Source organism: Nomascus leucogenys, chromosome 18 (genome assembly GCF_006542625.1).
Source record: "Nomascus leucogenys isolate Asia chromosome 18, Asia_NLE_v1, whole genome shotgun sequence".
In the NCBI taxonomy this organism is placed as follows: domain Eukaryota; kingdom Metazoa; phylum Chordata; class Mammalia; order Primates; family Hylobatidae; genus Nomascus; species Nomascus leucogenys.
Genome location: NC_044398.1, coordinates 52,411,503 through 52,428,267, shown reverse-complemented (window position 1 = coordinate 52,428,267; position 16,765 = coordinate 52,411,503). Strand labels below are relative to the sequence as shown.

General features: G+C 42.3%; 1 protein-coding gene across 1 annotated transcript in view; it reads right to left on the bottom strand.

The window, feature by feature from the left end:
- SVIL (supervillin) overlaps positions 1–16,765 on the bottom strand; it is a 276,068-nt gene that overhangs the window by 74,769 nt on the left and 184,534 nt on the right. The window contains exons 9-11 of the mRNA XM_030797621.1: positions 4,131–4,211; positions 677–1,612; positions 151–321 (exon numbers count right to left, since the gene is read on the bottom strand). Of these exons, the coding sequence (XP_030653481.1) occupies positions 151–321; positions 677–1,612; positions 4,131–4,211 (1,188 nt within the window). The remainder of the gene's footprint in view (positions 1–150; positions 322–676; positions 1,613–4,130; positions 4,212–16,765) is intronic.

Here is a 16,765-nt window from a genome sequence, read left to right as displayed (position 1 = left end):
TAAGCCAAATAAATAATGCTTATAGATTAGATGGAAGAATTATGGAATCGCCAACATCCTATATAAATAGCATCAAGACCGCTAGTGTGGTAAAACTCCTGTGTCATTGCCACGTTCCTGGACCAGGAAACTGCACATACGCATGCCTACCTATCCGATTCCTTTCGTTCTGCTGAAGTTATAGGTTGGGTTCTAAATCTCTCGGAAGTTTTTCTACTTTCACCAGGAGAAAAATAGCGTCTTGGTTTCCGGGACCCTCTCTCCCGTTCCACACTGGTGGGCAAGCCAGGTCCTTCGGCCGACCTCTCCACCCGTGATTTGCTTTGAGAATCAAAGGGCAGAGAGTATAAGGAAGGCAAACGAAGACAGAGAAAGAGAAGATGGCAAAGGATTATGCATCTCTGTGAGTCAAGGCACAGACACCACCAAACCCCTCTTCATGCTTCTACCATGCACGTAAGGAAGGAGACATTCCAGAGACCCAATCCGCTAGTTTCCCTATTAGTAGGCAGAAGCAGAGTGGTAGTTTTTGAGCCATTTTCCGCAGTCGCCCTGCACACACTTGTGAGCTAAGCTAATATGATTCAATGCAGAACACAACACAGGTCGAGGAGTGAATCATTGTGCCAGGGACGTGCAAGTGACACAGCTGGAGGGCGTGTGAAGCATCACCTACAGTTCAGGTCTCCTGCAGGCATTGGCAGATGCCAGGAACGCACTTCGGAGCTGGGCGACAGAGACCTTTGTGTCCAGCATGCTGATCTCCCCATAGGGCCCTTCAGTCTTGGAGCTGGGCAGCTCCAGCTCTCTCCTGGAAGCTGGGTCCTTATACTTCAGGGCCTGGAGCTGAGGGGGGCCTGTGAAATCTGACAGAGAGCGGGTGCGGACCTTGCGCTTTTTCGAGGCTTCCTTGTTGTGACCAGTTGGTTTGGCGTCTTGGGACACAGGCTCACTTTGAATGTAGAGAACCATCTCGCTCCTGCCTGCCCTCTCAGTGGGCTGGTGCTGAGCTTGAGGGGGGTGCGCCATGTTTTCCAGTTCCTTCTGATGCTCTAAGGTGACTGTGCTCACAGCAGGCTTACCAAAGTCCTCATTTCTAGAGGGATCTTCTGGGCTTCTCACAAGCCCATCACCCTCCAAAGCCAGGAGGGTTTTCTTGCTTTGCTCGAGAGCTTCAGTGAAGAGCACATCTTCTTCTTTTTCTTCTCCTTCTCCTTCTTCTTTTTCTTCTTCTTCTTCTGCTTTTGACTCGCAGATATGGAGAACTGGGCTATCCCTTCCATCACCTTCTAGAACCGTCAAGGTGGGAGGTTTGGGGACATTCTGGGTGGCTGATGCTACCCAGCTACACTCAGATACATTTTCTGGGGTTTCTGGCGTCACCAGCTTGGCGGTGTGACTGGTATCTGCAGGTTGGACATAGCCACGAATTGGCTGCCGTGTAGAGCCTGCTGCCTTGCTGGGGACCCTATCAAAGGCCGAGTGCTCGGACTGAAATGACACGTAATGGACTGGCGCTGGCTGGTGTCTCCTCTGAGTTACGGACTCTGAGGCGAGTTCAGGGCTGTTTCGAGCACTTTCCTCTTTCACCAATTTTTCTCTAACTTTAACTCTTTAAGAAAGAAAAAGGATTAAAGTTGCAAAGTGCAGTAAGGGCCTCACAGGAGGAAAGCATGCGTAGATCACAGATTACCAGTGAATGGAAACTGACCCGAGAGAGAATAACTTGTGAAAAAGCATTTTGGTGTCTAATGTCAACTACTTGTCAGATGATTCTGAGTTGAGTTTCCAATTTGCATATGTATGCCCAGGAGGTGCAAAACTAACTCTACCCCTGTAAAAGCTGGCAGGGGTCAGATGCTATCCTGGGGGAGAATGGGTCTCTTCTGACTAAATAAATACCCAGAAGCCACAGAAAAATGCATTAATATCCACCACCAGCATGCATGAGGGCACAGTGGGGCTGGTCCCTTGAATCAGTAAGCTTTCCTCATGCACAGGCCCAGAACACGGACTGTGGGGGAAGGTTCCTGGCATACAGACACCTATTGACCAAACGTTGTAATTTCATTGTCGCCTGAAAATGTAAGAGCACTCACGATTATTTATGCTTTTTATTTAGTTCAAGATACAACAATCGCCTCTCTTTTAAAGCACTCAACTAGACATTCACAAGCTTTTTCATGCAATGCAGAGTATATTCATCCATTCAGAAGGCATGTGGCCAGTTTGGGCATCGTTATGAATAATTCTAGCATCAAAAGAATGTTAGAGAAAAGATAGTTGCTGACAGAACTAATGAAGTGAACATTTCCCACCACCATCCCCCTGTCCTGCTGTTATGCTCTTAGTTAAAAATGAATTCCAAAAGAGAGGCCGGGCCCTGGGGCTCATGCCTGTAATCACAACCTTTTGGGAGGCCTGGGCAGGAGGATCATTTGAGGCCAGGAGTTTGAGACCAGTTTGGGCAACATAGTGAGATCTTGTCTCTACAAAAGTAAAAAACAATAGCTAGGTGCAGTGGCGTGTGCCTATAGTCCCAGCTACTTAGGAGGCTGACGCAGGAGGACCACTTGAATCCAGGAGTTTGAGGCTGCAGTGAGCTATGATTGTACAGCTACACTCTAGCATAGGCAACAGAGAGAGGCTCTGTCCCTAGAAAAGAAAAATAAAATAAAAAATAAAGAGAGATTGCTCCAGTTGTTTCTAAACTTATTCAAGTATCTGAGAGCAAAACTGACATCCTTTTCAAAAGCTACAGACCTTTTTCCATTACTGCAAAACAAAGAAACCAAGAGCTCTGGCTGTGGGGTCGGAAGAGACCTCTGCTCGGATCCTGGCTCAGTCAGGTCGAGCTGTGTAGTGTTGGGCAACTCACCTGCCCTTAGTAAGCCTCAGTTTCTTCACCTTTTAAATGGAAATAATAGTGACATAATGTAATGTGACATTTGCAAAGCACATGGCTTAGTGCTTAGCAAAGAGTAAACATTTAATAGTGTTATCCAGTTCTTATTTTTACTTTTTGAAGTACCATGGAGTGAGAAAGGAGACACAATTCCAACTACTTGAGAATGGAAAACTGATTAGGGCTCAGCTTTAAAAAGTAAAGAGGGCTTTTGGAGTGGGAAAAGGGATTTCTTGCAGGGAGAGGAATGTAGACCCTTAAGCTTAATTGGCAAAAGTAATTATTTATAATGTGCACTGTATGGAAAAGAATAGTTTATTTAATGACAAGTGCACCCTGCTAAATTTGATAAAAACTCCTATATATTTTTTTAACATAAGAGGCAGGGTATCTATATATGCATCATTAAAGGACAATCCACACAGACGCACATAGAGGTGGTGACTGTGAACAACTCAGGAAAAGGAAACATTCTGAGTTGTTATTTTTCCCAGAGATGAGCCCGTGTTGGAGGTTTTCATACTTAAAACGTTTGTTAATCAAAAGGAGACTGAAGCGCGGTTCCAGTTCTCCTGTGGAATGCGTGCTTCTGATCAGAGACAATCTGAATGTTGTCCTCCGCCAAGAACAAAGTGACTGTCAGAAACTCTGTGTGGGGAGCTTTGTCCTTCCATGACTTACTCATTCTGACTCCTTCCGCCTCTCCCTGCCCCCAGTCTTAAAAATCAAATGATAGGGGGTTTTGTTTGCTTTAAAAACCACATGCCCTAAATTTAACTGTTGAAAATTAACTACTGGTTTGGAGATGAGATATGAAAGCAAGGAGGCTGGAAGGGCTGGGAGCAGTGGGGAGCTGAGCAGACGGGAGGTGGGCTAGTGAGTCCAGCTCCAGAGAGGAACCCAGGGCCTGGCTGGGTGCTCACTACTGCCCCCGACTGGCCAGTCCTATGTGAGTTGGTGAGAAGGGAAAAGCAAAAGGTCAAGTAAAAGGTCAATCAAGAAAGATTGACAAAGATTGAAAAACAGGGGGAAGGAGAGATACTATTAGCATGGATTAGGGCATGTGGAGGAGAAAAGCAAATGATTAGAAAGTAACTTCCACATGATTTTCAAGTGCACTGGTATTAAAGAAGGCAAGAGGAGAGTGGGTGTTAGCTGATGTGTGGTCAGGCAGGAAGAAGCAACACTCATGCACACAAGCCCCAGAGGGCCGGCGTGCGGGTACCTGGATGGCCAGTTGATAAGTGAAGGTGTGTCCCCTTCGGAATCTTTCTGGAGAAACCACTCATGTTTGGGTTTCCCTGTACTATTGTGTACAAAAAACAAAACCAGATAATCTCTATTAAAATGTCAACATATACACAGACTTTACCATAACTTAAAACCTAAAGGCTGATTTTTATTAAGAATAATCCTCACTTATAAGTGGAGTTAAACATGGAGTACACATGGTCACAAAGAGGGAGCAGCAGACATGAGGGCCCACCTGAGGGAGGAGAGAGGAAGGAGAGCGGGGATCGAAACACAACCTGTTGGCTGCTGGCTTATTACCTGGGTGACAAAATATTTCATACACCAAAGCCTTGTGACAATTTACCTATATAACAAATCTGCACATGTACCCCTGAACCTAAATGAAAACTTAAAAAAATAAACAAATAGGAATATTTTATAGGAAAAAAAGAATAATTCTGGCTTTTGAAAATGTATAAGCACATTTTGCTATAGAGTTTATATTCACTTCATGGAGATTCCAGGACATGTGTCTCACTACAAAAATCAAGAGGTAAAAATAAATGTATCTAAGGCCATCAAATCATGTGTTTTCCCAAGTAATTTTAAATTATTAGAAAGGAGTCTGTTGCCTGGGTGCAGTGGCTCACGCCTGTAATCCCAGCACTTTGGGAGGCCGGGGTGGGTGGATCACCTGAGGTTAGGAGTCCAAGACCAGCCTGGCCAACATGGTGAAACCCCATCTCTATTAAAAATACAAAAAATTAGCTGGATGTGGTAGTGGGCACCAGTAATCCCAGCTACTCGGGAGGCTGAGGCAGGAGAATTGCTGGAACCCGGGAGGTGGAGGCTGCACTGAGCTGAGATCGTGCCATTGCACTCCAGCCTGGGCGACAACAGCAGGACTCTGTCTCAAAAAAAAAAAAAAAAAAAAAGAATGGAGTCTGTTATAGTCACACTCTGCCCACAAATACCAGGCAATTCTCTTGTAAGCAGCTGACTAAAAGTAAAAGGTAATTTAATTTCCATAAGTTTTGCAGCGGCACATTGGTAAATAGCCTAATATAAAAATAGCATCCATGTAAAACAACACATTTCAAATAAGATAATTAAAATAAATAAAAATAAAAAAATCAATGGGATCACATTTTTAGTTGCTATTACACATTTTCCTTTTATAATTCTCACTGAATAATGCGACCAACACAAGAGTTACAAGTACTAATTCAAGTTCATTCTGCTGATATTTATTGAGCTCCTAGTATGTGCAAGTAATGAGCTAAGGAACGACGAAAATGAACCATAAATCAACATAGCCATTAAAAACCTTAAACCACAGGTAGGCTAGGTAATATATAATCCACACATTCATTCCTCAACACACGATTGAGTATGATGCCAAGCAGAATGTGAACGAGTAATTACGCCAGGCTGAAGGTATTTTAGAGAAACATCATGGGTAAGGACAACCTTGTTTTAACAACGCAAAGCAAGTCACAGGAGGAACACTCAGATTACGGCCCTGTCTCCTCTTACAATGTAGAAAGAAAAAAAGGAAATTCCACAGGCTAGTTACAATGTTTACCAGCTCAAAACTTTATGATCCTATCTGCAAGAATTTTTCAACACCAGGCTGGAAACACATTGCAGCTCAAAAAGCAATTTCTAAAAGAAAATAAAAGTTATAATCAACTTAATTTTCTAAAATCATTTTGGTTTGAGTTTTGCTTGGAGGGGATAGGCAGGTACCCGGCACCGCTATTGTGCGTCTTGCTATTGTACAACCGCTATTGTACATGTAACCACTGACCTCTATCTCGGTCTAGGCTTGGACTGATCTGTTTCTCCAGTAAGATCCTCCGGCCTTGCTACTCCTAAAACTACCACCCCACCTCCCAATCCTCTGCATCACATCAATTTTGCCCACAGCAAATAAAAAGTTAAGATGTATGTAAAATCATTTCATTTCCAAATATAAAGGGTCCAATTTATCAACTTTTATTTGATAGAAGTTTGGCACATCGCCTGCAGCCAGGAACGAAGGCAGCGCAACTCAGTCCAGTGTGCAGAGGGGAAGAGGGGCCAGCAGACACCTGCTATTGGAAATGACATCAAGTTCCTATAACAAATCTGCCGCCTTCACAGGGTTATGTTTAGGCTGAATGCTTTCTGTATAATAGAGGGCTTTGTAAAAGAAGTGCAATACAACTTTTTGAACATGACCTTCACCAATAAGAATAAAACTTGGTCAGCATCACCATCAAACTCCATCAGGGGCTTGTGTAAGAATGTTGGGTCAGCATTTATAAAATGGAAATCCCACACAGACCCAGGGGACCTACTGGGCTCCATTTGCTTATTACACCTGAGATATGAAACCAGCCAAAAACCAAACGACTTCTGCCAGGGTGGTGAATACTCAAAGTCTGAGTATATAGACAGTCTCTGACTTACAATGGTTCAATGTTAAGATTTATTGACTTTAAGATGTTGCGGAAGTGATAGGCATTCAGGAGAGCCTGTGCTTAGAATTGTGAATTCTGTTCTTTTCCTGGGCTGGTGGTGTGTGGTGCAATGCTCCCCTGCGATGCTGGGCAGAGGCAGTGAGCTGCTGCTCCCAGATCGCCATCAGCCACACAACCATGAGGGGAACGACCCATCTCCACAGTGTGCTTGCATGGCCAGATGGTTTTGTCCAATCCAAGCTAATGTGAGTGTTCTGAGCATATCTAAGGTCGGCTGGGTGTATTAAGTGCATTTTTGACTTAATGTTTCCTTTGTTTTTCTGACTTGCAATATTTTCAAGTTATGATGGATTTATTGGGACGCAACCCTATCATAAGTTGAGGAACATCTGTAAAATAAATACAAATGTATGTAGTAAGAAACAAACAGGCCAGGTGTGGTGGCTCATGCCTCCTGTACTCTCAGCCCTTTTGGAGGCTGAGGCAGGAGGATCCCTTGAGGCCAGGAGTTCGAGCCAGCCTAAGCAACATAGCAAGACTCTGTCTCTATTTAAAAAATTAAAAAGTTAGTGAAGCATGGTGGTATGTGTCTGTAGACCTAGCTACTCATGAGGCTGAGGCAGGAGGATCCTTTGAGCCCAGGAATTTGAGGCTGCAATGAGCTATGATTGCACCACTGCACTCCAGCCTGGGAGACAGAGTGAGACTCGGCCTCTAATAAATAAATAAATAAATAAAGTATGTGAAGACATCATGCCTAGGACATAATAAGCCTTTTAAATGCTTTTCTTATCTTCTTCCTTCTTCATAGTCTACACAGTAATGAAAGTTTATGAATTTCTCTTTTTATGCTTTGAAGACATAATACTTATGGAAACCCAATTCAGAAGTCCTGTGATTTTCAGCAGGGTGAGTCCAGCCTCACCAGGAGGGCCTGAGTTTGTCTTTAGTACATGTAAAGCAGAGTGATCTAGAAAAGCATTTCTCCAAGTAAGGGTTTCAGGATCCCTGAGGCTGGCTATGACACGTATTTGGGTGAGGTTATCTGCCATCTGAAATGAAAATGAGAGAGGGATGAGGAGAGGCCTAAATCAGACACCAACAGTGCACAGGCTGTCCTGGCCACTGTGTAGCAATGATCTCGCAGAATGCAGCCACTTCTGAGTTGTGCAGCAGCATCTATACTTTCGACACTCCCCTCTTCCGTCTCCCATCTCCTCCATCAGACTTCTTAGCTGAGTTTTCTTCCCCACCCCCATGATACAGAGTCCCAGGGTTCTCTTGACATTTCAACTTGGATATCTAATAGACGTCTTAAATTTACATGCCCAGAAAATGAACTCTCAACTTCCCTCTGTCCTAACTTGTACTGGAGTCTTCCCTATGCCAAATCCCTGCTGTGAGTTGCCTTGGCCAAAAAATTGAGACTCACCTTTGATCCCTCTGTTTCTTTCAAACCCCACCCCTACCTCATCAGCAAGTTCTCCTGGGTACCTTCAAAATACAACCTCTTTCTACCACCTGGGCTGCTGTCATTCTAGTTCAAGCCACCACCGTCTCTCACGTGCGTTACCAAGAAGACCTCCTCATTATTCTACCTGTTTTCATCCTGGCCCCACCAAAGTCTATCTTCCGCTTAGCAGCCAGCGTAATGCTTTGAAATGTAAGGCAGATGAGTCATTCCTCTTGTTCAAACCCTCCTATGGTTCCACATATCAAGTAGCGCAAACCCCAAAGCCCTTGCGGTGGTTCTAAGGTCCTCCCCGATCTGTGATCTCACTGACATCATCCTTACCACCTGCCCCTTCCACTACTGCCCTCTCTCTTCGCTAGGATGTGACAGCCTCTGGAGAGAGACTTCGTTCACATTCATCTCCTCGGCACTCGGAACTATGTGTGGGGAACAGCAGGTCTCAGATGCTCGTGGAATGATTAACTGATGAATGATAATCTCCACAGCAACTCTATGAGGTCTTCTCATCTCCACAGCAACTCTATGAGGTCTTCTCGTCTCCATTTTATAGATGGAGATGGTGAGGTGCAAGGGAAAAAGGACATTAACTGCCCACGATCACACAACTGGTAACAAAAGGATGGGGCTTGGACCCACTGCAGCAGGACCCCCCAGCCTGCACCTTCCAGCCTTCCAGAGCGACAAGCTTCCACATTCTGCAAAATGGCTGCTTCCTTGGCTTGAATGGGTAAGAATGAGGTTGGGATGCCAGTGTTCACGGACTCTAAGGTTAAGCAAGGAAGACACCAAGAACTTCCGGGTCACAGCCACAACCCTGACCGGATGTGGATCTCTCTCTAGTGCTGGTTCCACCGTCAGCAGAGTTACCCGATTACCTATGAATTCTGCGAACCCAATTACCTTCTTCCTTTGTTTCTCCAATGAACAATATCAAATCAAAGGAGTCAGGCAGTGGAGGGTTGTGGACTGAGCTTTCCACCTTGGAGCAGCACAGCCTGATCATAATACTGAGGGGTTGGCAAAGCGATGCCAACTCAGATTTTAAAATATATAATTCCATCAAAGTACAAAATTTACTTCAGGGGCCCACAGAGCATTGTTTTAGAGAGATAGTAAAATAGCAGGTGAGATTTTTTAAAAAACATGAACAAAAAGAGATATCACATCTGAATTATGGTGGTTTTCTCTTTTATTTTCTCTTCATTTCTTTTAATCTTGTGTGACATTATTTCATGAAGTCTTCCTAAATGTTACGCTTAATTATTTTTGATAAATAAGGTTTGGTTAAGAAATTAACAGTGGGAGATTTGCTTTATACAACATAATGAGTTGAACACAGGATACTGTGAGGCTACAGCAGTCTTTGCACATGGAGTCAAGAATCAATTCTGGTGGACAGAGGCACAAGAGATGACAGAAATGTTTCCTATCCTGACTGGGATAATGGTTATACATTTACCCAAACTCACCAAGCTGCATCCTTAAAATCTGTGTATTTGATGTAAATTATACCTCATTTAAAAAATATGTCATCGTTGGATTATAGAGTAAGGACTTCTTGAGTACTGAAAATGTAGCATTTTCTGGGGGCAGAAGCAGGATAAACACGTGAGATAACCAATTTCTTCCAGTCTCCCTTTGAGCTAATCTCAGTGAAGGCCCAAATGCTGTAACCGCAGCCCAGAAAGGAGGGAGGGAGGAGGTATGTGCAGAAAGCACAATTGTCAGAAAATGCTGGAATCTGAGGAAGGTGCGAGGCTGGATTGGCATCCCCTCATCTCCTGATTGGAACCACCACTCCTAGAATAAGGTAATCGGGGACTTGACAGCTTTCATCATGAGACTAGACTAGAATCAGCCATTCAGGACTGTGGACTCAGTTCACAACGCTCCACAAGTGGCTGATGATTTTCTGCTCATTTATCACCATTCCCATTTACTGTTTAATAATATTTATGAGCAGCTTGACTCAAGACCACATACAAGAACCCCAATCCCAGACAAAGCAGAAAGAGCTTCGTCATATAAAGAAGTGCTGCTCACAGTGTGTTCTGCTGATTGGTGTCCCTTCTCCATGCTTAGACAAAAGGCTCTCACCAGAAGGGAAATTAACAACATCGCTAAGCCTGCTGTGTAGTTCAGCTGACATTTTCTTCACAGCATGATTTTCTCAGTGAAGGAAACCATACATAATTTACATTCAGGAGCAAGTGTCTCACAGGTTATGTGCTGATTAACAGTTTGCAGATTGGCTATTTCAAACAGCACTGCTATAGTTTGGTGACACTTTAAGCAAACACAGAAAACAGCAGAACATTCATTCAAAAATGATTTTCTAGGTCACTTGAAATTGTTGGATATCCCAGTTGCTGTGAAGGAGATATGAAAATGACTAGTGCAAGGTATCTACTCATCTCTTAAGGCTTCTACTAAAATAATGCTATCACTGCAATCATCCTTACCAGACTTACAGAAGAGCTTAATACCAAATTCACAGTGCCATGTCTGGAAAAAATCCTTACGAAATTGCTAAAATCCTCTTCTGGGTATGACAGCCATGATCCAGGGTGCTTAGCATTTGTTGTCTTTTTTTAAAAATTTTTAATTTCTGTGGGTACATAGTAAGTGTATGTATTTATGGGGTACCTGAGATGTTTAGAAATGATTAGAAAGTAACTTCCACATGATTTTCAAGTGCACTGGTATTAAAGAAGGCAAGATGTTTTGATACAGGCATGCAATGGGTAATAATCACATCATGGAGAATGGGGTGTCCATCCCCTCAAGTATTTATTCTTTGTGTCACAAACAATTGAATTATACTTTTAGTTATTTTAAAATGCACAATTATTACACTATAGTCGCCCTGTTGTGCTATCACAAAGCAGGACTTATTCATTCTTTCTAACTAATTTTTGTACCCATTAGGTGCTGGACATTTGAATATCCTTCCTACGACATAGGGTGCCTGTGAAGTGGCATCTGTGGGACTCCTCATTTGGCTCATGACCTGTTTCTCCTCTTTTCCCTTCCAGTACAATCATCATCAACCCAGAAGCCAAACTAATAACATCAGGGCTCCGTTTGCCAAGCTGAGCCAAGCTCCAGCACTGTCTCTGGGAAACTCACGATACGATCATGCGAGCAGAGTGGTGCGAGAGTCTAAACACCACAGAAAGTGGAAGTGACTCCAAAAATGGTCCCAGTTTCTATTAGCCCATTTATGCCTAGTGTTCCATTACTGGAATGCTAAGCATGTGGGAGCTATTTATATTCTACTGCTCAAGGACATCACCAAGGTCTGATTACAAAAATTCAAAAAATTGCAACCTCAGGCATACATGGGTTAAGAGAGAGAGAAGTTACCAAAAAACAAAAAATAACACCTGGAAAGGTCAAGAAAGCAGGGCCAATGGGAAGGTGGACTCTTCTCTGGACACATTTGTCAGTGGCCCTATTAGAAAGAGATATCCAGATGTAATCTGACCACTGCAGGACGCAGGGGGACCATTGCCTACCTGTGCTATTGGTGACTCACTTTCACTAATGTCCCCCAAGACTGGACTAATCACTTTGGCAGTCATATAAAGAACTTGCTGTCAACTAAAACCCTTAGGTCTGTTTCCCACGAACTGCTGTTAAATCAGGTTTCCTCAATCTTGAACTTGTGCACTGATTTTTTTTCCATCTAAATTCAGGACTTTATTAAATTTCACCTTGTTAGTTTCTAACCATTGTTCCAGGTACACGTGCCCTCTTGCCTACATGATCCTGTTCTCTCGCTCTCTCTCCCCCTCCTTGTTACCTATCTTCCTCCTCTATCTCTCTCTACTTCCCTCTCTTTTAGTCATCAAACTTACAATCCCTCCTCCAGAAATCTGATCTAAATACATGCATTTATATGGTATACATATGGTATACATATGGTACTTAAAAAGCCTTGTTCTCACAAACAAACAGACAGTTTATTTTGTGGAATCTTGGGTAAGCCAACCCTTCACAGGGCAGAGGTCACCTACAGCGGAGAGGCTTATAGGGTTACTGGGGACCAGAACGAGGAAGTGGTGACTTTAGGTGTGTGTGTCAGAACTGTTTTGATGCAGCAACTGGCTGGCAGAGAATTGTATTACCAGGAAATAATAACTCACTCCAGGTTTTCATAAAGGCCAGGGGTTGCCCTTGGGTTGTATCTCTAAGTATATAATAGTATATAATGATCATCTTTAACTCCCTACAACTCCCAAGGGTCTACCGACTAAAAAGTGCTTCCTGTTACCAAAGTGAAGTCAAATCCAGCACAGTCAAATTAGTTTCTCCATGTGGGTGTCCAGCTCTAATTATATAACAGCTTCTAATTATAAAACGTTAAGAATGGCTATTAACTTCTGAATCTCATTAAAATTAACAGTTAATTTGCTAAAAGTCGCTTGCTTGGAAAAACTGCTAATGACCGTTCTGCAGATATGCACAGGTACAAAATCTGTAAGGACACAGGCTCAAGCACACAATTTTGCATTTAAAATCTCACACGCCTTTGAGTTTTTAGCTAGTGTACATAGTAGCTAGGGTTTGGGGAGATATATTTACATTTAGTCCAATGAATAGGAATAGTCTGCCAGGCCCGGTGGCTCACGCGTGTAGTCCCAGCACTTTGGGAGGCCAAGGCGGGTGGATCGCTTAACACCAGGAGTTCCAGACCAGCCTGGGCAACATTGTGAAACCCCATCTCTTCCAAAAAACACAAAAATTAGCCGGGCATGGTGGCATGTACCTGTTAAGTCCCAACTACTCAGGAGGCTGAGGTAGGAGGAACGCTTGAGCCCAGGAAGTCAAGGCTACAGTGAGATTGTGCCACTGCACTCCAGCCTGGGCAACAGAGTGAGACCTTTTCTAAAAAAAAATAAATAAAAATAAGAATTGTCACTTGACAATAAGAACAGGATGAAATGAAAAAAAAAGAGGGAATGACTTACCCATCTATTTTAACAGTTGGGATTCTAGAGTATGGCAGGGAGCACAGGTGTTTGGGGATACAGGGACTGAAAGTTGAAGGCAATTCCATTCCAGTAATAGAACAAGCTGTGAGGAGGACCCAGATGTCTGTTCTTTAGAGAGTGGCTCCCGAGATGTATGTTTCTCCATGATGCGCTATCCTGAATCCCACAGCCTGTGTCAGAAAACCTGCCTGCTAGCGGACACGGGAGTGTGGAAGGTCAAGCATGATGCTCTCCTGCAGACTCCTCTCTCAGTGCATAGAAACAGACCACTGAGCCAAGAGAGCTTGAGGCTCTGGAGACTAAAAGCTCTCATTGGGAGATGAGCAAATGCAATCAGAAATAAACTCCAAGTGCCTAGCACAAGCCCCTTCCTTTCTTAGTGGCTGAGTCTGCACCGTGTCAAGGTGTTGCAGAAGCTGCATTCCAGAGGGTGCCCTGGTCTATTTCCTGAGCTGATCCGCAGCTCTCTGGCATCCATGGGGAGCCCTGCCCAGACCATCATCCACCAATGGCAACTCTCCCAGGGGACCAATGTCAGCCTCAGCTCTGCATGAAACCTCCATATCATGTTCTCACTACTAAGGATACAATTTGCTAAAGAGAAAGGAGTGGTGAGGGGCTGCAGTACAGTAATGACAAATGAAACTAACAAACGAGGGTTTTCTAGAGTGGATCACCACTAGAAAATGAGGTCTACTGGCCGGGCGCAGTGGCTCATGCCTGTAATCCCAGCATTTTGGGACGCCGAGGCGGGAGGATCATGAGGTCAAGGGATCAAGACCATCCTGGCCAACATGGTGAAACTCCGTCTCTACTAAAAATACAAAAATTAGCTGGGCGTGGTGGCGCATGCCTGTAGTCCCAGCTACTTGGGAGGCTGAGGCAGGAGAATCGCTTGAACCCTGGAGGTGGAGGTTGCAGTGAGCCGAGATTGCACCACTGTACTCCAGCTTGGCATCAGAGTGAGACTCTGTCTCAAAAAAAAAAAAAAAAGGAAAAAAGAAAGAAAGAAAGAAAATGAGGTCTACCTTCCATTTCATTCTCTTTGCCAGTCACATAGTTCCCTGAGAACAGAGAGTGACAGCTGGATGCTCAGCAAAGGCAACAGCAGGACTGAAGACAGTGAGTTTCTCCACTCATAAAAGTAAAAAATACAGCACATTTTCTTTATATAGACACATGAGATGCCTAAAGTAACAAATTCAACAAGAGCTTTGGATGTGGAATCTCTAGTAGTAGCAGAAGCTCAAGCTCAGATATTTAAAAATCTGAATAATCCATAGGACCTAAATCCCTTTTAATTTTGTTCTAAAATTCACAGTGGTGGAATTAATAAAGAATGGTTCATAACCAGTAACACTACCTCTCCAGCAAATAATACCATTTCTGAAATTCCAAGTTTACAGGTTTGCAAGAGTCGGGGAGGTGGGGCTGGAAATACCTTATTATTTTCTACTTCACCTATTTCGTTACTATGTTTTCTTAGTTTTCTTTGGAGCAATGTGTCCATCTGAATTCCTGGGCATACAACAGGATTTCTGAGTTAAAGATCCTGTAATATCAACTAATTAATTAACTAATTTTTAAAAAATCTTCTTTATCATATAAACTGAATACTAAAGAATTGTAAAATAAATGTATTATCCAGGTAAATATTGTCCTGAAGACTGTTATTTTGTCTATAATGCTTAATGAGTACAGTATAGTGAAGTATAAGAATTAATGATTATTCTGTGTATATACACAGGTGTGTACAGATGTTAATGTACGTGAGCACATTCAAAAACTGAGCATTGGAGATGGTGCTCCCATTTGAATATTTAGGACACTATTGGTGGTCTTTTGATGGTATATTCATGAGTGTCATTGTATTCATATTTAAATAATACGACAGCCTCTTGCTAGCAAACACAGAACAAAATGATTAAATGGGAATGAGTTGATTCAGAGATTTAACAGCCAAAAAGTTTGGCAGAGCTAGATGATAAGAGAGTGCAGCAGTGAGAAAAATACTCCATTTTAGTGACAGAAAAAAATCCACAAAAAAACCACAGCATTAAACATTATTCATGGATACTATTTGTCTTCACTTGTTAATTTTAAAGTTTTCGGTTACATGTTTCCATATCAGATGACATTATTATTTTCATATACAGTTACTTAGGTCACCAAGGAGGTTTCTAAGTAACCTTCTTAGAGGTTACTGTTTTGGGTTACAACATACTTCCACCTAAATAGGAATCAGAAAATGACTTTCTGAAAATTGAATTTCCTGGTTCTGGATAAAGACTAAGCAGAATTTTAATCCACTGTAAATCAATTTTTACAAGCTGAATCACTGCTGTCATTACAATGTAAATCTTAATTTTTTTAAATGTCAAATTTGTCACACATTTTCCATCCCTCTTTATGTAAATATGTCCCAGGTATTTTCCTAATAAATATATAAACTAATTTGGGTTTCTTTGCCTATGAATCATAGAATTGTATACCTTACATGGCTTAGAAAATAAGGCATGCGCGTCTTCTAGAAGTCCTTACAATTTCTTAATTCTTCTAAATCTTTTTCATGAAAGTAAAGTGCTGTGAAGCTAAGGCTTGGCTTATGAAAACTTCTAGGCAATATGCATCTTCCAAATAACCTATAAAGAAGTGGCTTTATTTTGTTACAGGCCTAAATATGTCAACAATGCTTTCTTCTAGGTCTTAAGACAAGTTATATACATTTTTTAATATTAAGATTTTAACTCATACGAAATATGAAGTATCCTGTCTTTACCTGGGATGCTCAACAAAGTCTTAATTACTATTAAAACTGATTTAAAATCTATTTGAGAATCTATTATATGTGATCTAGGTGACTAACTCAGATACCGTAATAATGACTTCAACAGCTGTCATCATGTGGTAATCTGAAATTAGATTCTCCATTTCTTTTAAACGAGCGTAATTATATATCTCTAATATTCTTTTTAAATTGGAGCCTGTTAGGTTCTTCGTCCTACTTGCAAAACACATGAAGGACTTCCTTTGGTAGAAAGTAACTAAACCAAGAACATGGTTTCTACAATGAAATGCAAATTCCCCAAACAAAAGACCTTCATTTCAAAATATGAGACAGTAACTCACAGTCCCTACATTTCCAGTAGTTAAAGCTAAAGGCTGAACAAAGGTGCTCAAAATGGATCCTTGGGATCTACCTTTTAATTCTGTTGGAAGCTGATCTCTCTAAATATTTCAGTCTGGATGCTCGAGTATGTGGTGACAGGTCTTTGGGTTAATACATTTCAGTACCACAAGGGTCTGCTTCACATGTGTTACTGCCACTTAGAGATGACCAGGTGTGCACCCCTCTGTCCCAGTGGGAAACAAATAGCGGTGTTTCCCACATATGAATCTTTTCTTTCAGAATGAATCTCCCGGACCTTAGGTTCTCATCCCTTTTCAATTCACCTGGGAAACCATTGCTTGTTTGAACTGAAAAATACACGTAAGATCCACCTAGACAATTACCCCAAACCTTTAGGCAGGACAGTTAAGTAAATTGCACTTTTAATATAGTCATCACACTTTTAATATTTAAATTTGGAAGTAAACATATATTCTCTTCTGGCATCTGACTTTCTGATTTTATACCTTTTTCAATTTCTCCAAATGGCAGCTGCTCTTATCTTGACTGGATCCTTTTATA